The sequence below is a fragment of the Corvus hawaiiensis genome, chromosome 3 (assembly GCF_020740725.1).
Source record: "Corvus hawaiiensis isolate bCorHaw1 chromosome 3, bCorHaw1.pri.cur, whole genome shotgun sequence".
Lineage (NCBI taxonomy): Eukaryota > Metazoa > Chordata > Aves > Passeriformes > Corvidae > Corvus > Corvus hawaiiensis.
Genome location: NC_063215.1, coordinates 91,574,010 through 91,601,005, shown reverse-complemented (window position 1 = coordinate 91,601,005; position 26,996 = coordinate 91,574,010). Strand labels below are relative to the sequence as shown.

Here is a 26,996-nt window from a genome sequence, read left to right as displayed (position 1 = left end):
GGCTTTACTCTTTCTCATTTTTTCTTTCTCCAGCAGGCAAAGCCTTAAGGCTTTATTTCGGTTTCGAGGCCATGTTTTATTAACCCAGACATTCTGTTTTTCTTCCCAAACTCATTTTTATCTACAAAAATACAAAATAATTAACTAGCCAATTAATTAATTCTTTGCAATATTGCACCACTGCGTGTGTTATTTTACAGGGAGCAGAGATCTTCTCTAGCTCTAGGAAGCAGTGGTTCCTCTACTTGCAAAATGTTTATTTTCAAAGAATTAAAATCCATAGCTAAAGTATTAGATGCCTCTCATTGGCAATAACAGGATCTTCTCTTTAGACCCTAATGCACGTAAGGCCACACTGGTATGCTCCCACAGCACAGGCATCATCCACATCATCTCTGCTACTGTAAAAATCACCCCAAAGAGCAGAAGTGGGGGAAACACAAACTCGAATATACCACATTGCCTCCGATAAAATACTGTGCCCCGCTGCACCCCAGCATAACGAGGAAACTGGATTTATAACGGCGACTAAGGGAGAGCTTTTTTCCGGAGGCCGAGTCTCCCCATTACCGACATCCATACATTCCCTCCTACAGGCTTTTAACGGGACCTCAGAGAAATGTGCTTTTCGCGGACACCCGCAAATGCACAGAGGCGCTAATCCAGACCCAGATTACACCAAATTAGGACACTGCCCGCACAGTACTCCCACTGATTGAAATTTCAGCCAGCATCTGAAACCTGGACAAGATCTTCGCTGATTTACACATACTTCTATCCCGCTTGAAGCCATATCGTTTTCTCGGTTTATTTTTCACAAGAAATTTATTTTAAAGATTTAAAGAAAAAACCAAAAGGAAGATATAAAACCCTTTGCAAGCTCTGAGAACATTTTAAGCACGTAACACATTCGGCTTCTAGCGAAGACGAATAGCAAGGGTGCAAGCTGCAAGGGTCCTGAGCTCTCTTAAAGGGGCAAACTGGCAAGCAACCTGCCTGTCTCTTGCCACGCGGTGCTTACAGGAAAGGAAATTAAAAAGAAAGAAAGAAAAAGGAGAGGAATAGAGAAATCCCTTTCCCAGCATCACTCCCGCAGGCGCCGGAAAGGCGTTTGCAGCCCAGCCGTGCTGGACCCCGGAGCATGGTCTGGCCACGCTCGGTTTGCCCACCCGCCCTCAGGGCGAGGTGGGGAGAGAGGGGGCGGCTTTTTGCCGGAGCAGGCGGACACTGGGGCAGAAAAGCCTGCCGCCTGTACGGCCGTGCCCTCGGGAAGCAGGTGGGCGACCTCTCCTCTTCCCTCTGGGCCCTCACCGCCTGTCTCTCCCCGTGCCCTTGGCTCTCCGCTCCCGCAGGGCGACTTCAGCTCTCCCCGGCGCTCGCAGCTTCCCCGGACCGGGCCGGCAAGGGGCCCGACGTGCCCAGGCCAAACGGGGCAGGGTGGCGGGGCTCTGACCACCCGACACCGCCCTCCCGGCGTCCCCACCAGGACGCCCGCTCTGCTCCGCTCAGGACTGAGCCCGAAAACACCCCGCGGGCGAGAGAAGCAACCATACGCCGAGTTAAATTTCTAAATTTTATTATAAAATAAAAGCAGAAATATTTTCCAAATAATGTATTCACATAATATAAACAATAAACAAAACTAAGGTGAGTGACTTGCGGTTGATACTGTCGTTTAGGTCTACACTTGAGCAGCAATTCCTCTTTTCTTTTTAAAGCCCCCTTCAGCCCGCGTTGCACACCGAGGGGAAAATCTACGTCTTCCTTCCTTCGGGCCGGAGCCGGGCCATCACTTCCTTTCCCACCCAGCAAATGGCGAAAGCACCACATGGACAAGGCCAAAGAAGCTGTCTCTCTGCATAGCATCAGCTACAAGAAGATTACGGAGTCTGCCTAGAGCGCGTGTTGCTGCTATATCTTGACTACAACTTTTGAATTCTTAGTTGAAATTGTACATCGTACACCTGCCACGGATACATAACTATAATAGAATAACGGGAGCGATGTGTAACTTTCAAACAGGCATGACAACAGCAGCCTTGCGCTCCCCTTTCTTGCCCACCCCCCGAAAAAAAAAAAAAATTACGATGTGCCTCTTCCCACACAGACCGGCCCGATCGAGTGACACCACTGAGAGATTCGTGAAGTTAAGGCTGGAATGAGCTGCTACACCGATCAGCCTTACAGCCAGCCGTGAAAATCACGGCTCCTGTCCAACAGTCCTTACACACCTGAAAACGCCTGTAAGCAACCCTTAAGGCTTTTCACAACATCAGCGGAGTCCACTACCTTGCAAACCTGCAGCCAGCCTGCTGCCAAAGGGCACAACATATACATTAAAGTGTTTGTCATTGCTTTCAAAGTCCCTGGTAAGATTAAGGGGGGAAAAAAGGAAAAAAATGAGTAAAGGAGGGCTGGCGCGAGGGAGGGAGCGTGTACATGGTTTTAAGAGCCCAGATCGACCAAGTTAGATGACATGGGGTTGAGAATGGAGTCCTGCAAGCTGTGGTGGTGCATGGGGTCGGCGCTGGGCACGGGGATGGCGCTGGGGCCCTGGGGGTGGCCCAGGCCGTGCAGGGGCTGCAGCCCGGGGTTGGAGCTGAGCAGCAGCGCGGGGCTGGAGGAGGTGTGATCCGGGGTCCCTGACGGCGTCTTCTCGTCCTCTGAGCTCCCCAAAACTGTCTTATTCCCGTTCATTGACGCCGAGAGCGGGTTGTGGCTGTTGGAGTTGGAATTCTCGTTGTTTTCCCTACAGGAAACACAAAAGAGGGAGGGAAATCACCATGTGGCCGTCGCTCCGGGGTGCGCACCGCGGGAGCGGGGGCGGCGGGGAGCTGGCTCCGGGGAGCAGCGAGCGGAAGGGAGTGCAAAAACAGTAGGTTTAAAAACTCTGCAAGCCTCCAAGGCCTCTTCATCTGGCACTTAGGTCTAAGGTCCGCTGAGCTTGTAAACAGAGTCTCTCACTAGCCCAGTGGAAAGTGTCACTTTGCCAAACCGTAATTTTCTGCTTCCAAAGGGTTTGCACAGCATGAGGAGGGGGGCGGAAGGGAAGGGAGGAACACATTACAAGGGGAAAAAAAAAAAAAAAAAAAAGACTTTTTAACTTTAAAACTGCTCTAGGAGCTGAAGAGATGTTCGGCCATGATTTCTCCTGGGAAGGCCAAAGCCCGACGAGCTGCAGGCAGGATGGCTCCGTGCAGCAGAAAAACCTCCCGGGCTCACATCAGGAGGGAAAGTCTTTTGCTTAAGTAACTGGACATGTTTTTTTCTTTCCCCCCTCGCCCTGAGCTTAAAGCTCCAAACATACCCCAATATGGACGATAAGGAAAGCGAACAGAGTTAACCCGCTGATTTCCCCGACCCTCGCGCGAAACACTTGGCACGCCCGCCGCTGCTCCTCCGTCCTCTCCTCGGGCGGCGTGGGCGCAGCCAGGATGGCCCTCGCACGGCTCCGCGGCGGGGGCAGCCGGCACCACCGGTGCGCCTGCCAACAAAGGCTCGGAAAGGCAGGACATAGTTTCGAAATTCATCACCCGGTAAATACCAAGAAATCGCTGGAGGCTGGCCAAGCCCTTGCAGATATATCTATATATTTATATATCTATATATGGGGTTTTTTTTCGGAAATGTGAGTGGCAAGAGCTGGTCGGGGCTGCTGTCCAGGCAAGGCCTCCAGACACAGCCCTCGTAGAAATAGTTTAGACACCGTTCTGCCTGAAATACTGAAGGCAATGCAAGTCTATTTAAAAGCTTCTGCGGAAGTTTTGAAACACACTATCTGGCAGAGGGGCCCTATCCTGCAGGATTTGGTCGAGAGAAGTTAAGCCATTGCACTGGCGGGTTTTCCTCACTAAGGGCTGCAGGATGTGGCTGGAGACACTTAGTGCCAAAAAAATAAAAACAGACAAGAAAGCTCTGTTTGAACAAGTTTCCTTGAATGGATGGCAATCCCATGAACGGTCTGTTTTCCAGCGTCTGGAGTGTAATATTAGGTTGAGTGTATTTTTCAATGTTAAAAATCTTATTTGTCTCTGGAGACCTTTAAAATTTGATTCCCCGGGAAAAAAAAAAAAAGGAATGGAATAAGTGTAACCTTCATTTCCTTTGGATATTTGAAGGTGAGTCCCTGCTATCAGCAATAAAAAAGATCTCTAACATCTCGTAAAACCAACACTTGCGAGGATTTGAAGGAAAATTAAAGCGCTAGTGCCATTTCGGGAAATGAATAGAGCAAATCTGTGCCTGAATCTGCCGGGCTGCACAACAGCACGGCCTCGGCGCTGCCCGTTTCCAAAGCACGGTCGGCAGAAACCAAAGATAGAATTCTCCTCGGAGGCGCGGATCTACAGGAGATTTCTGAGCTGCTAATTAACCGCGCAGATCATACCATCATACGACTGTACAGACTGGGCAAGCCAGTGAACTAGTGAAAGCAGTAAGAGGACCCTTTTTGCTTCTTCGAACCGTCTTCCTAAAGCACAGGGACTGTTGATGGAAAAGTCAACCCGAATAGCCAGGGATATAGGCATTAACCTCTTCCCGGCGATTAATGGTCCCTTCACTCCACTTAACGTGAAAAACACAGATGCAGAGTCATACTCGGCCTAAGAACATACACCTACTGACATGCGTTCGTGAGCACCTTGCTCGGTAGCAAACAAGAACTGCAATGTCATGAGCGAGGAAAGAAGTTGCTCCACTCAGTCCCTGTCCAGGTCTCCGGCCGCACGCCAGGAGACCACGACAGAGGACATGTTTGCTACCAGAGTTCAGACCCACGCGTTGCCGGCTGCCCCCCGGCTGTCCCTTTCTGCACCGGGGTAACCCTCAAGGACACGCTCTGAGCTGTGCGGGGTGCGGAGCCCTTGTCCTTAGGCCCCGCAGCCGCCGGCCTCTCCCGACGGGCCGCGGACCCGCACGGGCACCTCCGGCCACGGCGCCTGGCTGGGCTCCACAGCGGGTTGCGGCGGGGAGGAGGCGGCAACGCTGCTTAACCAGGAGTCGCCGCCGGCCCTAGTGAAGCGCCCCGGGCAGCACGGGCTGCCCCGGGGCCGCCGCGCCGGCTGTGCGGGGAGTGGGGTGTCCGTGGGGAAGGGGTCTCGGCCGCCTTTCCCGGGGCTACTTTTGCCGGACAGACGCCTTCGCCGAGCGCCCAGCTCGCTCGCCTCTGGTTCTCTGGGCGCCCCCCAGGCGGAGAGCCCGTCCCCTCCCGGCGGGCCTTTCGCAGCAGGGGCCGGGACAGAGAGGAAGGCTCGGGACCACCACCGGGGTCGGGGAGCCGCGGGCGTCGGGGGAGCCGTGGGGAGCCGTACCTTTCCTTGGCCTCGGCGGCGCGGTCCCGCTGCCGGCGGTTCTTGAACCAGTTGCTGACCTGGGTGGTGGTGAGGCCGGTGGCCTCGGCCAGCTCCCGCTTCTCGCGGGGGGACGGGTAGGGGTTGTGGGCGTACCACTCTCGGAGGACGCTGCGGCTCTTCTCCTTGAAGCAGTAGCTGGTCTCCTCGCCGTCCCAGATGGAGCGGGGCAGCGGGAACTTGCGGCGCACCCGGTACTTGCCCACCGCCCCTAGGGGTCGCCCCCGCAGCTTCTCCGCCTCGATGTAGTGCGCCTTCAGCCAGAGCTGCTGCAGCTTGGGGTGGTTGTGCGCCGAGAACTGGTGGCTCTCCAGGATCTTGTAGAGCTCGCGGAAGTTGCCCCGGTGGAAGGCCACCACCGCCTTGGCCTTCAGGACGCTCTCGTTCTTGTGGAGGTGCTCGCAGGCAGGGAGGGACCAGAGGAACCGCCCCAGCCGCTCGATGTTGCCGCCTTGCTGGAGCACCTCGCAGACGCAGGCCACTTGCTCTTGGGTGAAGCCAAAAGTCGGGAGCATCGACATGGTGAGCCCTGCCCCGCCGCGCGCCCTACGGCCGCATAGAGGGGAGCGGCGCGGGGCGGCGGGCAGCGCCCGGCATGCGGGGCCGGCCCCGGGGCGGCGGCGCCCGGCGGGGCCCGCTTGGGCGTCACGGCCGGGCGCGGGGGGCCGCGGCCATCGGCGGCGCCCGGCCCCGGGGCGGTCGCGGGAGCCGGGGAAAAAATGCGAAGAGCGACGAAAAAAGTCTCGAGAGCCCGAGCGCGGGCGACTTTTCCCCCCGGCCGCCGCCTCGTTTTTGTAAGTCCAAGTTGCGAGAGTAACTTCGTGCCTCTTTTGTCTCCTATCTGCAGCGCTCGCAGCGGCCGCGGCTCTCACACCCCCACCCCCCTCGGCCGCCGGTTTGGGATCTCCCTGCTTCCCCCCCCACCCCCCAACGCCAGATCCCACATAATATAGTGCTAAAGTCCTGCTCACTCGCTCCTCTCCCTCTCGGAGTTCCCCCCCCTTTCTTTCTCTCTCTCCTTTTTTTTTTTTTTTTTAATAATATTATTCTAAGCTGGCATGAAAAGTGATTATCCGCGCTGTGATTGGTCCGGTTATCTGACCCGGGGACTGCCAGGAGAAGACAATAGTTTTAGTCAAATTATTTGCCATGGTGACGCTGTCAATCAGGGGTAACCCGATCTGTTTTGAGGTGGCTCCCCGGCTGGGCTGACAGATTGCTCAGATCCACTCAGAGGCGGCCCTGCGAGCTGAGATATTAGCTAGCGAGGGAGAAATTTCCGTCGTGATTGACGCTGCAGGCGCCCATCGGGGGAGAGGGGGAGCGCCAAAGCGCGGAGCCCGGGCCCCTGCTCCTCGCCGCAGGGCACTGCGGCGCGGCGGGACGGAGCCGTCGTCCCGGCCGGGCCCCTCCGCCCCGTCTGGATCCCGCAGCCCCATCCCGGCCCTGCCGCTCTGGACAGCGGGCTTTGCCGTCCCTGGCACCCGCGGCTGCGGTTGGGGGGAAAAGCCCGTCTCCGGCCCTTGCAGAAAACTTTATTTCTAAATACGTTCCCTTATAGCCCCCCTCCCCAGCGCCCAGTAACCACTGTTAAGAGAGTTTTATAAGGAAGGGGCCTCTCATGTACAATGGAGACCCTGTTCATGACCTGGGATCCCATTACGCTTCTCGTACCTGCCCGGGAGCGAGAAGAAGGCACGATGATACGGGGCCGGAGAGGGATTGCCTCTCCATGAATAGCCGGCCGTGCCCCACCACGCTCCGGCGTGAAGGGCGCTGGCATCTGTGATCACGGGATGCTGCACATTTATTTATGCTCGATTTCCAAGAGCGTGTAGGGGTGTTTCATCCAGGAGAGGAACACGCGTAAAAGTGCAAAAGTTAGAGACACTTCGCTTGATTAAACGGACCCTTATCACCCACGCGTGCCCTTTGCACACGGCGTTTTAAGTTTACCGACTCTGTGTGGCAGGGACTCGCCTTGTTTCCCGTCCCTTATCGGTCTACACAAAGTGAAAGGCGAGGGAGAGAGGTTGTGCAAGCTGCAAGGTCGAGGGAGAGGGTGCGATGAGCGGGTTAAGGGAGCCGCGGTGCCTTCTCGGGAGCGGCGCACGGGGTGGCGGCCAAACGGGACCGCCGGGGCGGAGGCTGGCGCCGGGGATCGCCCAGGTGAGGGCACTCGGGAGGAGCCTCCCGGCCACAAACTCAGGGTGCCTTCCATGGCCTGTTATGTTCCCCTTTTGCTGAGAAACAATGATTAATCCCACAAGCTCTTTCTACGCTGTTTGCAGTCCTGACAGGAGAGGTCTCTGCAATTGTGGGTTCCTGCCACGGTACCTTTTCAGCCGCCCCGGCGCGTCAGGGATTTAGCGAAGCCACAAGAGACCGGACTGCGGCTTCCCGCCTCTCAGCCTGAGCCTCCGCGGCAGCCGGACCGAGCCTCCGTGCCGGCCCGGGCGGGAGCAGCGGCCGTCCCCGGGGGAAGGCGAGGCTGGGGCGGCGGCGCGCAGCCCGGCGGCTCCCGGCGGCGGCGGCTCCCGGCGAGGAGCCGCGCCAGGGCTGCGGCCAGGGGAAATGCGGCGGGGGAGGGAGGCAGGAGGAGTAGGAGGAAGAGGGCGGGGTAGGGGGCAGCGGATCAACCGTGTCCAGCTCCCAGCATGTCCGAACACTTGTGCAGATCCGCGGCGTATGCTCGTACTTTCTCGAGTGCACTCCGCTATGGAAGCTGCGTGTCCTCCTACCTGTCCGGCCGGCATTCTCACGAGTGCTGCCGTAAGGAAACAGTGGCAAGCGGGCGGTTCCCGCCCTGGTTCCTCCGGGGATGGAAAATAGAGGCTTCTTTTTCAGGTCGAGAAAAGAACAACTCAAATTCGTTTAAAACAAAATCGGGCATGTTGGTGATGGGTCGGTAAAGCCCCCTCGCATGATGGTCCCTCCGTTCCTTTACAAAATGAGCTCTCGACCGTTTAGTGCCTCGATTCCGGCCGATCTCCGCAGGATTCAAACTGTGCTTGTTTGTAAACGAAAGCATCCCAACCCCAGCGCTTCCTAGCCGACCTAAGCTGCCGGATAGTTCACGGCCGCAGCTGTAGCGAGCAGTGACGGGATGGGACAACCGCTCCCCTTCAAACACTGCTCTGAGCAGAAACAGCAACAGAAACACAAATCCCCTCTCCTGTCCCCGACCTCTGCGCGCACACACCGTGTGCCTTCCGCTCCCTCCCGGAATGGGGACCGTGGAAATAATGAAAAGTGCTAGCGAGGTCTGAGCTGTGTCTCCCGCCTCCCCGCTACCATGCTCGGTCGCCCCACGTTTATTAGGGATATATATACCTGATTCCTCTTCCTCTCCTTCCGTCTCACAACTACAGTGGTTGAATCTGAACGGGAGCAGCTGTTAGCCCTAGCTGGAAGGGAGATGCCAAAACCTGTTGCATAGATTTAGACCTGAAAAAGAGTCTTCTTAGTACCCTAAAATGTGAGTACAGGGCTTACACTCCAGCTCCTCCGCAGGCGCTTTCACTTTAGGCTGCTTCAGCCGGGCTGCAGCTTGAATGTAAACGTAAATTCACTTCCCAGAGAGCTGGGCAGAGGCAGGGCTACCCCCTTCCCGGGCACCCTGTATCAGCTTGCGTCCTAGAGCAATTGTAAATTAGTGACATCTGGATCCAAATTCTGCATAACTGCTTTTATCTTTAGGGAAAGAGAAAAACTTTCCTACTTGCTGGAAGTCAGAGAAGATACTGGCTGCAAAGCCGCGGCACGGGGCGAATCGCAGTGTAGAGCCTTGCGAGGGAAACAGGCGACCGGGAGAGGAGTTTTTTTTGGCATTTGTGAAGGCTCTCGTTCCCTGCCATTATATTTCAGAGCAGGAGGAGCGAATCGCCTGCTCACGTTTGCCCCCGGACCGACGAGATCGTTTCTCCTGGCTGCTGCCAGTTCTCTCCCCTTTAGGTGTCGTGGAAAGTTTTTGCTGAGCCGACCCAAATATTTGCTCAGCCCCGCTGCCGCCGGGCGGAGAAGGCCAGGGTTTCATCCCGGTCCGGGCACGGCTGTCACTTTGCCGAGGCCCCGCGCGGGAAGCGCCTCACCCCTCCCCGCAGCAGAGTGCGAGACCGTCAGTGTCAACACGATCTTTGGGAAACACGAGTGAAATAAAAAGGTGGTTTTTATCGTGACGCTCCTTTCATTAGCTGTGAAGCAGACTGAATGAGGAATGGGGTGTGGGCGGCCCGTTTTCTTGCGAGGAGCCTTTCCTTGCCCGGAACTGCTCCGTGCTCACGAGTGAGTGCCTAAGTAGAGCTACAATTATCTGGAAATCGCCTTTTCGGCTCTGCCTTCACCGTCCCCTTGTAGACAACAGCCCGTGGTGGGAGGCTACAGGCCCGCATCGTTGCTGTTAAAGACGGGAGCCGATTCACCCAAGCTCCTGCCGGACACCTTTCCGCCAGCCTCCTCGACCACTGCCTTTGGGGAGCCCCTCATCCTTTTCACCGAGCTGAGCTCGGGACAAACCTGTCACCCGCTCTCACAGGGCTGTGGACACGTTCGCTCCTGCCAGCCAGCCTCGGCTCCACCGTGGGCAGGGCAGGGAGACAGGGCCCCTCTAAGGGCGCTTTTATCGGCAAGGGTAGCGAAAAAATGGTAAACCCCACAACTTTCACATGCCAGAAAAAAACACATCTTCCTCGCAGATGTCCACTACCGTGGCGAGAACTGTAGCGAGAGCAAAAAAAATGACAGACAACTCCAAGTTTTCGTTTCTTTCTTTCCTTTATTTCTTTCCTTTTTTTTCTTTCTTTATTTCTTTTTTTTTTTTTTTTTAAATTTACAAGAATTTTTTCTTTCCTTTTGATGGCACGGCAATATGCTTTCCCCTTAAAACCGGTGGGGTTTACTGAGACCGAAAGCCTGCCGCAATTAAGCTGTGCTACTCTGGCTAGGTTTTTCTGTTTTTTTTTTTTTTTTTTTTTTTAAATGAATCATAGCGACCTTTGCCGTGATACTGGGCCTACCTGCCCCACACTCGCCAACTCTGGGGCTCAGCTCAGTTTCCCCGGGCTCACACGTTTTTCCGTGGCGAGACTAGGGCTCCTTTAGGGGGCCAAAGCTCACCCGTGATTCCCAGAGGCAGTTTTGCAACCCGGATCCGCGGGTTGTTCCCCCCCGCCCTCACGCTATTTATTCACGCTTTTATTTATTTTTGCGTTTTGTTTAAAACCCGAATCTATCCCATCAGAGATAGCACTATGATTCTGTCTCGACTGAAAAAAAGAACACAGCAGACGATCATTGCACATAACTAAATTAAGACAAACAACAATTGCTTGTTGTTCTCTGATTTGGGGAGAAAGGAATAATTCAAAGCTTTCGCTGCACGCAATGCACCGTTCCTCAAGGGGACGGGTCAAGGATTTCAGATATGTAGCGAGTAACTCGATTATGCTAACAAACTCCGCTTGAAAGAGAACGCTGGTGGGTGCGGAGCGGGGTGCTGGGGACTGGGGGGACTCTGCTGGGAGCCGACGGGAGCGGCGCTTCTGTCCCCCGGACCCGCCCCGCTCCCCGCGCCCGCAGCTCCGCCGCTCCTCTCCAGCACGGAGCCTTTCCCCCACCGGCTGGACCAGAGACGCTCGAGTAACATCTTCGCAAGAGATGTATTAATTAGGAGATGGGCCTGATGGGGGCCTGATGGGACTGATCTGGCCTCGGTGAACCTTCCCGCCCCCGCCTCCCGGCCGCCCCCCGGTGAAATGGGACTCCGGGGGCGGCACTGTGTTCCCAGCTCAAGGCGCTGTAACCTCCCGAGCGCCCCACGAAACACGATAGCCCCCCCAGCCGATTAATGCGGCCGGTGCAGATTATTTTTATATTATCCTTTCTCCGTCTAGGGCGAGGGGCTGAGAGTTTTCACCCACTTCTGCCATCAGCACCCTCACGCCCGTTACCCCCAGCATCGATATTTATTTGGGGTGTTCCCCCTCCGCGGCTCCTCCACAGATCCCGCGGAGTACATAGACGGCTGGGGGGAGGACCGGGGGGAGCAGGAGGGGGGCCTGAGCTGGTGCCCACCCAGCCCCCGCCCCACTCCCGGCTGCGGGGACCGCCTCAGATGCTCCGCGGCACAAGGGGACTCTCTCAGCACACAGTGCACTGCTAACAGACAAGACAACAACAACAACAAAAGGCACATATGGTTAAAATAAAGACAGAGAGAGAGAGCGCTTTCTGCCTTAGGGGATTGGCAATAACCAGCCAGAAATGCAGGCTATTGAATCCAAACTTCTGGTGGGCTTCTGCGGGATTGACAACTTAAATCACACTACAAGCATCAATTTGACAATATTTGTAAACTTCTTGTTTCCAGGGATCTTCTTGATCAGAGATAGACCAGGTTGGTATGAGCTCCAGCCACGAAGGTCTCTTTTTTCCCTCCTCCTTTCCCCTCTTCCGAGTTGATGAATAGCGATCATGTTTCTTTTAATGGCTACCCCCTATTCTCACAGCCTCCCACAACTAACCCAAGAGCCTGTTTCCTCGACCTCAGTTAATTCCGCTGATTATTCCAAGATGATGAGGAAAGCACGAAGATTGTTCACTGTTCCTACCGATTCAAGGCATTTTCGTTACCATCTCCATCCCTGCCTCACGGGGATTTGACCGGGGAGTATTTTTAGGAAGAGGCTGCCCTCCCTTCCCTCTTGCCTTCCCTCCCCAGGCAGCAGACAGCTCCGGGGGCTCCGCCACGCTCCTGTCGCTGTGGGTGCGCGATCCCCGCCGCAGGGGCCGAGAGCAGGCACCCTCCGTGCCCGGGGGGTCCCGGGCCGGGGCACCGCCGGCATCTCTGGGCCGCTCAGGTGGCGGCGGCGCAGGTGATCGGCGCTCCCGCGGGACCTTTTCCTGAGGGGAACAAACCGCCCGCCATCTCCCGCAGCACCAAAGGGAATTTCGGTTCTCCCCGAGGAAGGAAAGTGACTCCTTCGGCCCCACGGGCTGGAGGCGGGGATCCACTCCGAGAAACCTCACTAGAGGGCTCTAATACTCAGCTCTGTTCACTGCTGAGAGGAAACAAGGCTCGTCCTTAACATCCTTTAGTCTTCCAGATAGATTAAGCCTCGTAAAGTCTTCCCCAGTCTGTCAAAGGTGGTTCACAGACGTCGACACAATGGCAAGAAATCCCTTATCTTAGTAGCAACCACCAACCATCCTGCCTACCTGCAAGTGAGTGGAACTCATGCCCCCTTCTTAGTGCATGATACAAGAGGATTTTGGGGGTCCCTTCCTCTTCTGTGTCCACGGCAAGAGAAGGAAGTGCAGCCTCTAAAACAACCAAGGGCCCCAGACACAGGTATCCTTGCCAAGATTTAGGGACCAAGCACCATACACAGATATGTAGACTTTTTTCCCCTTCACTATAGAAAGACCTCATGTAAGTTCTTCCATGGTCTGTGCTATGTGGTATGCTCATAAACATATCCATCTTTTAAATTCTGCATGGTCGAGGCAAGCTGAAATGTAATGTAGTGTTGGCAAGTAATACACAGAGATATTAATGTCAAATACTTACGGATTTAGCTATGGTTTGTTCAGTTTTGAGATAGTTTTTTTTTCTTTTTAAATAATTGCTATGATTTGCCGTTGGGAAAAAAATAAAAACAAACAAGACAGTATAAATTAAAACTAAAGCAATTTTTTGTTGTAAGGGAAACTCCATAGCATTTCAGAATGCATTCAGCTTGTTTCAACTCCAAATAGCTTTTGTAATAAATAAGTAAATTGCCTTATTTGCAGAAATTAGGAAGTACAATTTAGTTGCTTGTCATGTCTTGCAACTTTTCTGAGAAATTTTGTGTACCGATCAAAACTACAGGAACAGCTTTGTGGAAAACTAGATAGTTTAAATAACTTAACATCAGTTTAAAACTGGTCAACTTTCCCGTGGAAAATTTGCTACTTCTGAACTTGTGACAATGTTCTGTATTTTCCTCTGTGGATTGTTTCAACCTCCTTTTTGCTGAGTTAATTCTGTCTCTGTACTTTGATGTCTTCTCTGCTTTACTTCATAGGTTCTTGAATCAGTTCAAATACGCTGGGGACCTTTTACTTCCCAGAGAAAAACCTGGTATCCCTTTTCATTCCTTTCTTTTTTCATCAGTTTTATTCTCCTTATGAACAAGGACTTTATTACTAGACTAAAATTGACTTTGTTGCTTATTTAAGAGATAGAAAAGGCCAACCCAGTGAAACCAATGGAATTGGTTTCAGTCAGTTAAGTTCAGCAGGCAGGACTGAGGTTGTATACCATACTGGTTAAGAAACTGCTGCTGGGGTCCCATACCCACATCATATTTCCTCCAACCAAGTCATGTGTGCATGGTGAGGTGCATAAGGGCACAAAATCTCCCCTGGAAGCAAATGCTGATGGCAGCAAACACTGATGCTACATAGTGCGAGGAGAGGGCATGAGCTAAGCACACCATTTCGCTGCTACCATGCACCAGGCACAACTTTGGTTGCACTGGATGGCACCTGGTTTGACTCCCTCTGTCCCGCACTATTCTAGTCCTCCAACACACTTCCAGAAGCTTTTGCTGTCCCAGGAACCCTTCCATGCTCTCAGTTCACTCCCTCCTTTAGCATCCTCCTATGAAAATATCCCTTGAACAATTTACAATGCATTCCCTTATATTATCTCTGATACCCAGAACTAGAACCCCACAAGGAATAGGTGGGGTTTTTTTTTAACTACAGAGGCACCAAAAGACCCAAAGACCTAGTGACAAATTCCACTTAGCCTCAGGAACAGAGAGGGGTTCTCAGCCCATTTTATTTAGCCATAGAGACATAGTTCAAACACCTTTTTAAAATGGGACTTCACTTTGCACCGTCTTGAGACTCAGTAGTTCTTCGTTCTTCTAACAGAGTTTAGTCACTGCTGCAGTAATTTTTAGTTGTTTCATTCTCACCATAGCTTGCTGAAGAAGCTGATACTAGACATAGGGCTGAAGATTTCACTGAGTGGCAGTGAGCTGCAAAACGTGGGATTCTTTTGCAACTACAATTTCTCTATATCTGCTGCCTGCTATGGGCAGAAAACAATAAGGAAATTACTCTTTAAAGTGTGTAAATACACACACCCCCATATGCATGAATTTATGTGTATTTATGTAGTCTGGCTGTTTTAATTAAAATTTGTTTAATTTTAATTTGTGGAAAAACAGATTGTAATTTATTTAAATCCAAAACTTTTCTTAAACAGTAGGATAATAACATCAGAGTGACGTAACCTGGCAAACATTACCTTAATTTTGAACTCTTTTTCACTTCAATCATGTAAGTGGTGGAAGAAATGAACAGAACATGAGATAAGTGGAACAAAGTCTAGGAAGAATTTTAAAGAAGAATTTTAAAGAACAATAGAATTTTTCTCCTTTTTTTTTTTTTTATCAACACCCTATAACAGATGCAGTTGTGAGTGAAGGTGATGTGTTCCTGTTTATTTTTAAGTGGAAGGAGATTAGCAGCAGCATTTGGCATGCACTGAAGTCTGAGAACTGAGCCTTACAGTCATCAAGAAGGGAGCTTCAGCTTTTAAGAAGAGAAGTAGTAAAGAAGTGTAATTGTGTGAGTTATGTGAATTATGATGTGGAAGCTGTAATGTAATGAGCATGTTTAATGCACATAAGGGAAGGAAATGTTCTCAGTGCCAAACTGGATGCCAGATTTGTGGCTGGCAGAGGTGAATGAGTGGTATGAGTACCCCAAGGAGAGGGATGTGCCTGAAGATGGTTTTCTTAACCCGCCAAACTGTTCTTTGAGACATTTGAATACAGAGGACAAAGGTGGGGCCTTTAGTCTGAAGGATCAAGGCAAAAAGAATGAACAAAGAATGCAAACTGAAAGGTTCAAGCATGGTCCCAGCAACATCCCAGAGGAGGGTGTGTAGATGTCACAAATGATCCAGGGATTGCTGGAGGCTAGCCCAGGGTAACTGCAGAGATCACTGGTCTTAAATAAGATGAAGTCTTCAGCTAGGTGAGAGACCATTGGCGGGTTAGGACAGTATAAATTTTGTTGATAAGACATCTCTTTTCTCCACAGCTGCATAATGAATGAGGATGTTACATCAGAGGGCAAGGTTTCAGCTAGAGGGAGTTCAAGGAGACAGAGTGCCTGTGGTCCCCTCAAAATCCTCTGTGGCCTGGGGCCACAGACAGTGGAGTAGGAGCCAGGAGCTCTTTTTATTTTTATACACTCGTTTTCAAAGGCAATAGCTTTATTCTTTTTGTCCAGCTCCAGAAGGTTCTGAAAATCCCTGTTGAATAAATAAGCTGTGGCCAACTCCAAGGTAGAAGTGTGCAATATAAATCTAAAGCACATTGACTGCTTTCAGGTAATTGGAGGGCTTACAGTTTGCTTGACATTAGTGGCGCAGGACAAAAAGCTCTGTGCTGATGAGTGATGCATCGCTGACAGAGTTTTGAGAACATCTTTGGACCTCGCTCCTCATTCCCATATCCCATCAGATACTTTGTATTTACTGTCATTAATAATGCAAACTATTTAACCTTGTAACATGTGTCCAGAGACTAGGAAAGACTTCTGCTAGTCCCCTACCTTAGCTGTGCAGTGGGGAAAATACCCTAACCACAGGAAGTTGATGGAGTGAGTCTCAATAGGTCTGTGAGCTCTGGATCAGGATTCTGAAGCAGTAGAAAGAGTACGGGGGAAAGAGGATTTGCCATGAGATAAAAAGTAGAAGGAGGTTTATGAAAGTAAAAGTTTGAACTTGTGTTGATGAACCTCTCTCAGGCATCTACCAATCAGGCATCTGGCACACAGAATGGCAGACAGTCTAGGATGGCAGAGATCTTGGCAGTATTATGGGACTAGCATTGTCACAAGGAGGAACTGCTTCTGAACAATGCATAAACCTTTTTTCTTCAGTGTCAGGCAAGAATTTTAGGAAGAGAAGTCACATTATTATTAATTATTATAAAATTATGATTCTTAAATTGATTCTTTTCCTTGGGGACAAGAAGATGAACTTATATGTCTCTGGTTATGTCTCTTAGAGTACACTAAAAGCAGCTAAGAAGTGCAAGATCTTGTTCCTGGAATGTATTTCCTTTGTGCCAGTCTTTCACGACTCTGAAGGTGTTGAGATATTGTTGATATTATGTAACCTTCATCAATTAAGCACAACATAAGTGTTTATTTTTCTCCTGAGAAATCTTATTTGATCTCTGGAGACCCATGATGTGAATCTTGCTCGACCATTTTGAGCATAAAGGGCACTTTTCTAAGTACAATAGAAGCTGCAAAGTTTAAATGATCATGATATTTAGAATTTGATGAAGCAAGCGTGTTCCTGCCACGTTAAATGAACAACTAGTTACTGTGTACAGTGTGGTGATACAGGTTGATAATCTGATGCTGAATAATATGATGTCATGTGAAGACTTAAACTATTTCCTTATATAGTGCCCAAGAAATAATATTTTCTTTGCCCACATCTGAAAATTCACAGGCAAACATGCAACTAATCAAATCTTGCACAAATATTAACACCCAGATGTGAGTGTTTCTGCATGGAATTAATGTACAGCTAGCAGAACTGTTGGATAGAGAAATCCTGTAAAAATACAGATTAAGCATACATAAGTTAAATATGTCTAAATAGTCTGCCAAGAATGTATAGTTTTATGAAATCTGTTTTAGGTACAGAACTCTCAATATTTCCTTCTAAAAACTTTCCATTAGTATACAAAAAGGAGAGAGTAGATTTCTGTAATAATCAGCAGAACCTTCCCATTTAATATAAACAAACCAAAAGAACCATATGACCTTACTTCCAAGGGTCAACCCTTGCCCTCCAAACTCCCATTAGAAGTCAGAACTTGAGTAATCCTATCTTTTAATGATAAACTCTACAATAAACCCAACCTATTTAGCAATAATTATTAATAGTAATTTGCATGTTGGGTAGAACATTTTGAGAAAGGCTTTCCAGTATTTGCTGTGCTAAAATCCAACAGTACTTGATTTGACCATTTAGAATGACAATTTAAATTCATAATAAAAGGGGGAAAGAGTGCAAATAGAGAGAAAATACCCATATCTGAGAAGACCTGTGTCTTGTTCAGCTTGATACACCTTATATCCTCAGTAAATTAGAAGGGGTATTTTAAATTCAGAGAGCCACAGGGGGTCAGAATCAGATAATCCTCAGAACAGAAACCCAGGGTAAATTCTTGCTGAAGTGCAAGCCTTCATGCCTTACAAGCTTCCATTTTAGACAATAACTAATTAGCCAGGAAAATAAAGGAAAGATTTCTCTCTGTGTGCCTGTATGTGTTGCACATGTACATATATAATGTATGCACACATGCACACACACATGTGTACCCAGATATAATATTTTTATAAACGTGGCCTGAACCTTGCCTGCATCTTCTCATTAAATCAGTGGGAAGTTTGCTGAAACAAAGAGTTCTGAATATTGCCACATCAGATCTATTTCTTTCACAAATGATGAAACATGCAGGAGAGTTGGCAAGCACACACTGTTGTGGTGGAGCTACTGACCATTTGAAGCCAGCAAACAGAATATGCTCTTTATTGATGTGTAAGTTAAATTCTTTCATTGCCACCTGGTTTGTTGAAAAAATTGGTGAAAAAGTGGGTCAGTACTGAATAGATTTTTCTGTAATATCTTCACTGACAGACCAGCTTGAGTTAGAAGGCCAGTGAAGAAGAAGAAAAATCAGCAGGAAACAATACATGTTGCAATATACATTTGAAACATGGATATGTAACGTAAGAGTTTTTTGCACTTCTCTTAGTGCTCTCTACTGCCATGCATCACATTAATCTAGAGTCAGTTTAGGAAAGATAATGAGTTAAAATTTATGGCATATACAGGGCTATTTATCTCTTCCTAAATGCAAAGTACTAAGCATTCATGCTTACCTCCAACAGAAAGATGAGTTCCTTTTCTGCCTGTAGAACTAATATGCCCCAACAAATGGGAGAACCACCAGAAAACCCCATGACAGCCAGTGGGAACTGGTTTTCTCCATTCCTTCGTGTCTGTGTTTTGAGTTCCTTGTAGAAATGGACTCAGATATTAATTTCATATTTAGAAGATTCACCCTTTTGGACATGTAAAAATACAGTTTAGTCTGAATTGATATATTAGGGTCAAAACAAAGCAAAGCTGCAGGATTTTAAATCCAGTCTAAACTCTGCAGTTCAAGGCAGGTTTACTTCATTCTAATGATGTGACTATTCAGCATGCTGTTAGTGCTCTTCTCATCCGTCTCTGATCCAGTGACCTTGATTACCTGAAGTGGTGTCTTTTTTGAGAAAGGCTGAATGATCTTGCCCATGAAAGTTCCCATTTCTGGCCTCACTCTGGCACTGTGCACTTTTCATGGGCAGATGGTCACTAATCTCAGTACTTTCTGGTTATCTTCTGATGGCTGTTCAAGCCCAGAAACAAAAAGGGAAAGTTGCCAAGTCCATTTGCTGTATGTGACTCCCCACTTCAGTCACACAAGAAAAGGCCTTGCCTCTTTAACCTGGGCAGTTGATGACTGGGTTTTCTCTTCATGTGTATCCTCTAAAACTGAACTGTGGATTTGAGAGGAAACAAGCTTAATATGCCATGTGCTTCCTATTTGTTGGAGGCATCAATGCTGAAGCTCTGTTGGCATGCTAAAATGTGAACATTTTTACAATGTAGCAGGTTATGGAAGCTGCTCTTGATAAATTCCAGTAACGGCATTTTGCACTCCATGTGTTCCTTTCTGTGAATGACAGATTGCACTATTATGTCTCCTAAGAAGCTCTTGACAAGGGTGATTCAGGCACAAAGAAAGTGGAACACGTGTCTAATTCAGTGTTTCTACATTCCCTAGCGCATTTACACAGGACTGTGATCTTGTTCTCTCTGATGCACTAGAGCAAGAAAAAACACTGTTCAGTGTGAGTTAAACACTCCCTAATAACATCAGAGCCTCTGCTGATGTGAACCTAAAAAGAAACCTATGAATGTGCTTACCTCTCCTTCACTCTTGACTGAATCTAGTGTCAGATGTAGAAATCCACCAGGCTTTTTTCCTCTTAGCTGGGCAGTAGAAGAAGGGACTGTGGCAGATGGACAAGAGGTAGATGATGTGGCTTGTTGGATAGCTGGGGTTAGAGATTATCCAGCCTACCTGAGTAACTACTAGCAGTCTTCATGTTGAAACTAGAGTAACCAGGTATAAATAATTGTCACACATTCTGTATTCTGAAAGTGCTTCTTGCAAGAAGGTAGTTAATAACCTTACCCAGTAGGACTCTTCCAGGCATAGAAATCACTGCTGGTTTTATCCATTTGGTAGAACCAACGGGAACAAATTTCAAAGATATTTTATTGTTTGTGATTGACTAAATACTTAAAACACATATCATTAACCACTAGGTGCTCTCTGAAAACAGCACAGAGATCCAGCTGTAAATACTAGAAATACTATGCCTGATTTGGAAACATTCAAAATAACCCCAGCATTCCTCAAATGCACAGTTCTAACTTTGCTCAGGTCTGTTTTGTGGTTTCTTCTTCAGCCTTCTAGGTGGATGCATGAGTTTCCATTTCAAGTTTTAGCTTAATGACTTCGCTTCAGAAACAGGAGAAAAGGAAAGCTCTATGAATTAAACATTACATAGGATTTGGCAAAGCACTTACAGGAATTCCGTAAGGAAGAGTAAAAAAACCCAATCCCTACACAGTTGCACAAAGTTAGCAGTAACAATGAATAGTGCTGTTACCCTCTAAAAGTACACACTTTACAGTCAGCCTTGGCTGGTGAAATGCAGAAGCTTCATGTGGATTACACTTTTTAAAAATCTTTCAGCATCAAAAAATAGAAGAGCTGTAGTGTGTTGGTTTCAGAGTACTTTGCATGCAATCTCAAGATAAATTTGAGATACTGATTGTGTTTGTACCTGTGCCAGATGTTGTCATTAGGTATTTCTGGTTTGTTTCGTCAGCCAGATGAACTTACCCAGGGACATTGATCAAATACCTACATTTAAAAGAACACACTGTCAAATTAGTGGATAGAAAGAGCACATTATGAGAGAGAAATTATCTGGTGAAAGATTTAAAGACTGACTCACTTGTGTTTTGTTTCATTAAATGTGGGGTAGTCCCTTTTCATTTTCCATTTAGCAGGAGCATTCTTGTACTCCATTAGAGTATCAGCCTTATAAGAAACTAACTGGCTTGGGATACACATGAGCCTCCTTGGAAAAAATACGACTTCCCTTATTACAGATTCTAGATTACCTTAAAATATCTATAGCTGATCCCAAAGGCCTTCCTGGAGATACTCCCTTGTACTCCAGTAGGTCTCATGGCTGCAAAGTTTCATGGTGCGCTGCAGTAGCCTTCCCAGAAGGCCAGGGTGGTGGCTGCTTCTCGAAAGGGAAGGGCTTGGGACAGCAAGGGGGGGCATCCACCCCTCTCAGGGACACAGAATATATTCCCAAGAGGAAAATCCGTAGGAAAACTATTCAGACATTTTCTTTCCCCTCCTCCCTCTTAGATGCTCTTGGAAGAAAATCTTGATTCTTGCACTTGGGGTCAAGGGAGCAGCTCATGGTGGTAATGGAGGGGTGAGGATGGGGCTGGAGAGTGAGCACACATGAGTTAGGGGAGATCCAGATGAGCAGAAAAAAGAATTAAATGGATTGGAAAAAGCTTCAGAAGTTACAGCTGAGAGTATTTTATCTTTGTTTTGGTAACACTGGGTAGTGTTTTCATTCGGGTTGGCTACAAACGCTTGCTCTTCAAAAGAGTTGTCAAAGATTTATTTTATAAAAATATAAACAAAAGACACACTAAACACTTTGTGTTTCATGTTTTTTTAAGTCTTTGTCTCAGTAGTAATTTCTTGCTGTCTTATTTATCATACACTAAGTATTTCTAGATAGAAAATACTTCTGTTTTCTGATTGATACCTATATGCTACCCATCTATTTCTCTCTGTATATGTGATCTGTATGTATGTACAGAACCCAGTGGACCCTGGAGCCCACTCCCATCCTGCACAGCCAGAGCAGGCCATTGCTGGCCCAGGCAAGAACTCAGACACCTCTATTCATTTTCATCTCAGTGGCAGATGCTCAAAGGCATTTGCCTGATGTTGAAAGGAACCCCTAAGGTGGGGTGCCTTGGGAGAACCATCTGTCTGTAGCTGAGGCCATTCCCCATGTGTGCTTGCCTGCTTTCTGCCCTCCAAATGTCATAACATTCCTACTTTGGTGCAATATTGTGGTCCAAGAGTACAATGTGTCATTAAATGCTTCGGTTGCTTGCCGAGGCCATGCTCACCTTCAAGCCCCACACCTCAGGTATCTGGAAGCTAAGTAAGCAGGCTTGAAAAGGTTCACAGAAGGCTTTCACATGGTAGAAACCCAGTGTTACTAGTCTTATACTTGGCCTATTAGCCCTCACAGCCAGTTGGATATTGGAGCACTAATGTGAGCTCCTTTCTGTGAGGGATCCTGGCAAATGGGCCGCTCCCCTTGCTGAGGAGGAGTTTCCTAATCTGGGCAGTACCCAGACAGTTGCCATTCCAAAGCCAGACTTCATGGCTCAAACTCACACTTCATAGAGAAAGTGCCCTGTATAAATTGTCAGCTTTGAAGCCAAACCCTTCCCCACTTAGCTTGCACAGTAAATCAAGCTTTGGTGCTACTTTCCATCCAGCTCCATTACACAAGTAGTCTGATTTAGTTTTATGGTAGAAATGTGTTTCAGCTAAAATGGTATTTTTCACAGAGTGGGGGATAAACATGACTGTTTTATTTGTAAAGTGAAAGGCTATGAGATGGTAACAGGCAAGCACAGTGAGTGCAGGTGCAGTTTCAAATCCCTGCCTGGCTGTCTCAGTACCTGGGCTTGGTGCCTGAATTCTCTCATACTCAGATCTACAGCAGCACCACAACAAATCAGAACCTTCCATGAAAGCTTGTGAAAGTTCATATTCAAAAAGACATTTCCATTAGTGCCTGTGAAATTTTGCCCTACATCTTTTGGAAGTGAAAAGAGCCAGCCCCCAGAACTACTGTACCATCCCTGTTCCCCAGAAAAGTTAATTCATCATTAAAATTATTAAACAGTAAATGGCTGAGATGTGTTATTACAATCTTGAAGTATTTCCTTTGATTGTTTAAAAACCTCTGTTTTAATTTGAGTAATCTATTTTTTTGCCTTTTACAGTTTTGAGTGCTCTATCTTACCATATGTGAAACATTTCTTAAAGGTGTCAAAGTGACTTGTCATGGGTTTGGAATGAGAACTAAATTAAATGTCCATACTGTAGCATACTTATATAAATAATGAGATATTCCAGTATAAACCATTCATTTGGCAGTCATTTCTACATCAGCAAGTACTAAGTGCTATAGAATTCCTGCCTAACTTTGACACATGCAGAGAAAATCAGGAAGGAAAATGTGTGTGTGTATGTGTTTAGAATTTTATAGAAAAAGACAGCCCCTTGTAGTCCATTGCCATGAAACTGTTTCTTACATTTTTGGAAATAGTGCAAGGAGTTTAACAAAATACTCTGGATTCACAGCAAAATGCTGGAGCATTCATCTGTCTCCCACGAACTCCAAAACTTGTTTCCATAATTCAGAAACAGAAATGGATAAAAAAGACATTAATGAGCACAATAATGATTTATTATGGGTGACATAGTGTCACTGCTTTTAAGAAAAAATACATTAAATAAGAATTCTTCATAAAATAAAAAGTGTTTCCTATTGAACATTGTTCGGAATTTGCTTATTAGTGTATTATATCACCACATTGCCAGGTCTGGCACTTCTCATCCAAATAATGTTTCAAAGTGCCAGCAAGACTTGTGGGCTGCAGAGCAAACCATGTTAGGAATAATGCATGTACAGAAACAAAATTAGTTTTCCTGGGATTCTGGAAATAGTTAGCACTGGAAGGCTCTTTTGTCTTGTATCAGCTTCACCAGGCTAACAACAATCAAAAATGGATAATATGCACTTAGTTCTAAACTGTCTTTCAAACTGCCCAGCTGCTTTAAGCCAGTTTTTAGGCTAAAATTCTTTCACACTCAAAGGCCCATGCATTTATAGCATGCATGGTAAACAAACCGTGTACTCCATATGAATTTTATCTTCAGACAAAAGGCATCCACTCTCTGTTCTAATGGCATCCTGGTTTGATGGCACCAGATCCTGCACCTACTGAAGAGCATGTCCCAGAGCCCCAGTCTGACAGAGACTGACAGTCTGGCCCAAAGCAACCACAGAACTTCCTTAAATTAAATTAAAGGCACACTTCAGGTTTAAGTCTGAGTTGGGCTGGTTGGGACCAAGAGGGATTTTTCGCTGGCACCAGGCATGGCATAGCTGTCTATCTGTCTTTGTATCTGCCCATGATTCATCTCCAAAAACTGTAACTAATATCTTGGATGATCTCTGAAACCTCTCTGGATTAAGAAGTAAATAAATCACCCATTCCACTATCTGTCTATGCCTCAGTGACTTAAAAGATTGAAATAGTTTGTCACTTGGAATCAAAGTTCATAAATAGAGCTATTAACTTGGAGCTTTTCAGACTTTTTTGTGTGAATGCAGAAGTGTTTCTAAGTAGTTTACAGGTGCATTTCAGTTATCTTCAAAACATGGCTAGTTACATGAATTCACAAGCTTCCAGCAAATAATTTGATCTAGTGTCAATCTTCATTGAATCATGTAAAATAAGATTATTTTTTGTCTTTATTGCAACCGATAGCTGAAGTTTATGGCCAGGAAGCACAAGCCTTCCACTGAAATCTTCACAATTGTGTCCCCAGCCTATCATGAAGAGAAAAAAATCTATCTGTGGTGGAATTTGGGGAGCACCAGTGTCCTAGCAAGGGTAGTGGTGTGCCTAAGACATCTACCCATGGTCTGGGTTGCACCTCCAACATAGAGGAGAGCATGATGGCACCAGGCACCCGAGATGACTCCAGAGCAAATGAACAGGACTTTCACTAGTTGTTAAGTTAGACTCATGAGGTGTATTGGAATAGGAACTATTAGCTTCTTTCATGCTCTTGGTGTCCTCAACACACTCTTGCAGGACTTTTTTTCCCCATCTCTCTAGTAGGGGTAATTTAATGACAGTTAATTGCTCACTTGTCCACGGGTTGTACAGATTTCATTAATTAAACACCTATTTTTGTAAAGATTTTAGACCTATATAAAGCAACAAAGTCTCTATGAGCTTTTTGCTTAAAATCCTCTCTGACAGGAATCTCACTAAATATTTGCTGATCTCAACTATGTTCCTATGGCTTAAAAACCTGTATCAATAACTCAAGGGTACAAATGTGTCAAGTGGTTGCAATTATCTTCTAAACAAATATTGGAAAAGAAAAAAGGCACAAGCTAAGCCATAGAAAAACATGGTTAATGCACTCCAATTTACCTTGTCCAATAGTGACTCCATTGCATAATGATGTATTTATGATGAGTGTATAGCAGAGTCTGAAACCTTATTTTTTAAAAACTGCTCAGCTTGCTTTTTTTTTTTCTTTTTTTTTCTTTTCCCCCTCCTTAATGGTGTAATGACTCAGGGTGGAATTAAAGACAACTAGAGCCATATTGCACAATCAGGTTTTAAGCACATTTGCTACAGAATGTGATGCATCCCACATGGAAAAAATCCTTTCAGCTCCTGCTGCCCACTCTGCACTAAACTGCATGAACACACCAAGTGGGACAGCTGTGGAAAGTGATTTTTTGTGGGTACCAAAGCACTTAGGACCTCTGCTCCATCATCACATCCTCTGAACATGGGCCGGAAGGTTTCTTGTTTCAGGGACTGTTGGGTTAAAGAGATGAATGGGAAAGCTGATTATGTATTGGCTACTGGTTCCAACTCTGTAGAGAGGTAAAAGTCAAATAAAATTCATTATTTTGTAACATTGTCATGGTCTTTTAAATATATTACACTCTGAAGACTTCTGGAAGTCCCAGAGCAGTATTTTGATATGTTAATTTGAAAAAAATGCATTTTAAGAGAGTTCATGGAGACCTAATATTTTCTTATGCTAGCATTTCTATTTTTACATTGCCTTGCTTTCCCCTCAAATTTTATTTCTCCATTAATTTTAATTAGGTTCTCAGTGGATTTCAAATACAGTAAAAGTACAGAAATGGGAAAGGTTTCTTGTCAAGACTGACCAAGATGTCACATAGTCCCACATCCTCCCACTCTTCATGTCTAAGGGTTTATATTTTCAGTCCAACACATATCCCTCTCCTGCTCCTCTGCCCCAGATCCAAACACTGATGGAATCTGTAGTGTGTTGACAAGTTCTTGTATTAATAAGATAGCTATTTATCAAACTGCAACACAGACACTCAAATTTCCTCTTGTCTCTTAATACATTGCGTTGTGCCATTTAAGAAATATTGGTGGTGTCAGATTCTCAGTGCTGGGAGAACGACACAAAGGGGCACTAAATCAATGTCACTGGCACCTTGAAACAGCTGGTGGAGGAAGCAGTGCCCTCCAAACCAAGGAGTGCAGCCCCCTAAGCCTAAGTAGGTTTCTGGAACCATGGGCAAACCTGTGGGTCTGGGAATCTCTGAGGTGGCTCTGGTAGCATTGTATCCAGGTTTGCTGCCAGCTGGTCACAGTGCTTGGGAAGAGTGAAGGCGATAGCGTAGTATCTGTGCTCCATGGATTTGGCTTTGGACTAAGTAGGGTCATGCTCATCAACACGTGTGTGTGTGCTCTCACCATAGCCAGACAAACCACTGGCCATGTCCAAAGATAAAATGCAGGAGACATTCATGAAAGATAGTTTCTATCAGTGATGTGGGATTAGAGTGGAGCCTAAAAATGATACATTCGTTCTGATTACTAACAATGTGTTCTTCTGCATGAGATGTTGTAAGGAGATACTGTTTCCTGCACCTTAAATCACGGCCACATTAGACTTCAATTTTAAAGGGACAAGGCAAACCTTTTCTGCCTGAAGCTGTGGTGAGCTGGAACAATGTCACCTTCACAAGGCTGAACTGAACAGAACAGTCTCTGGGTTGTCCAGAGGAGCACTTTAAATTTCTTTTCAGTGTAACCATGAGGGATATGTGTGTGGAGTGGGTTATGGAGAGGGGACTCCTCCTGGCTGTGTACCTGTCCCCTACCTGGCTCTTGTGGGGCAGCCCCCTTCCCATCCCCTCAGCTACCCAATACCATGTTTTCTGCAATGGAAATCCCACTCAGAGCACTTCCCTCCTCTGCTGACCAGGGCTGAGCTCCAGGGCATTTCCCCCTCACCTCTCTTTCTGTAACACCTGGCCAAGAGAGGAAAAGAAAGAGAGGAGATGAAAAGACCTAGAGCCCTGGCTGCTATCTTATCTTTTCCCACCACCTGGATCAGGGAGAAGGGAAAGCAACTGGAGCTCTGCTCCTTGGCAGCATCCCTTCCCCAGCCAAGTCTGGGGCAGAGGCTCAGAGGTACAAAAGTGTGGTTGGGACTGCACACCTGACATGGGCAGTAGGAAAAACCTTTTCCTGGTACAGTCTGCTATATGGGAATGACATCTCCTTTG

The 26,996-nt window shown here is 47.4% G+C and overlaps 1 protein-coding gene and 1 long non-coding RNA gene across 4 annotated transcripts in view; one reads left to right on the top strand and one right to left on the bottom strand.

Moving 5' to 3' along the window:
- Nucleotides 1–1,559: 1,559 nt before the first annotated feature.
- Nucleotides 1,560–5,964, bottom strand: SIX2 (SIX homeobox 2). The gene is made up of 2 exons (XM_048299055.1): nucleotides 5,313–5,964; nucleotides 1,560–2,749 (listed from the first exon to the last, which is right to left on the bottom strand). Exons 1-2 carry the CDS (start codon nucleotides 5,870–5,872, stop codon nucleotides 2,446–2,448), a joined length of 864 nt encoding a protein of 287 aa, XP_048155012.1. The 5' UTR covers nucleotides 5,873–5,964; the 3' UTR covers nucleotides 1,560–2,445.
- LOC125323784 overlaps nucleotides 5,735–26,996 on the top strand; it is a 26,754-nt gene continuing 5,492 nt past the window's right edge. For 2 of the 3 annotated variants that reach the window (XR_007202645.1, XR_007202644.1), the window contains exon 1: nucleotides 5,735–5,873. This is a non-coding gene — a long non-coding RNA (uncharacterized LOC125323784). Of the gene's footprint in view, nucleotides 5,874–6,026; nucleotides 6,146–26,996 lie in introns of those variants that run through there. The other variant, XR_007202646.1, reaches the window with a different exon arrangement.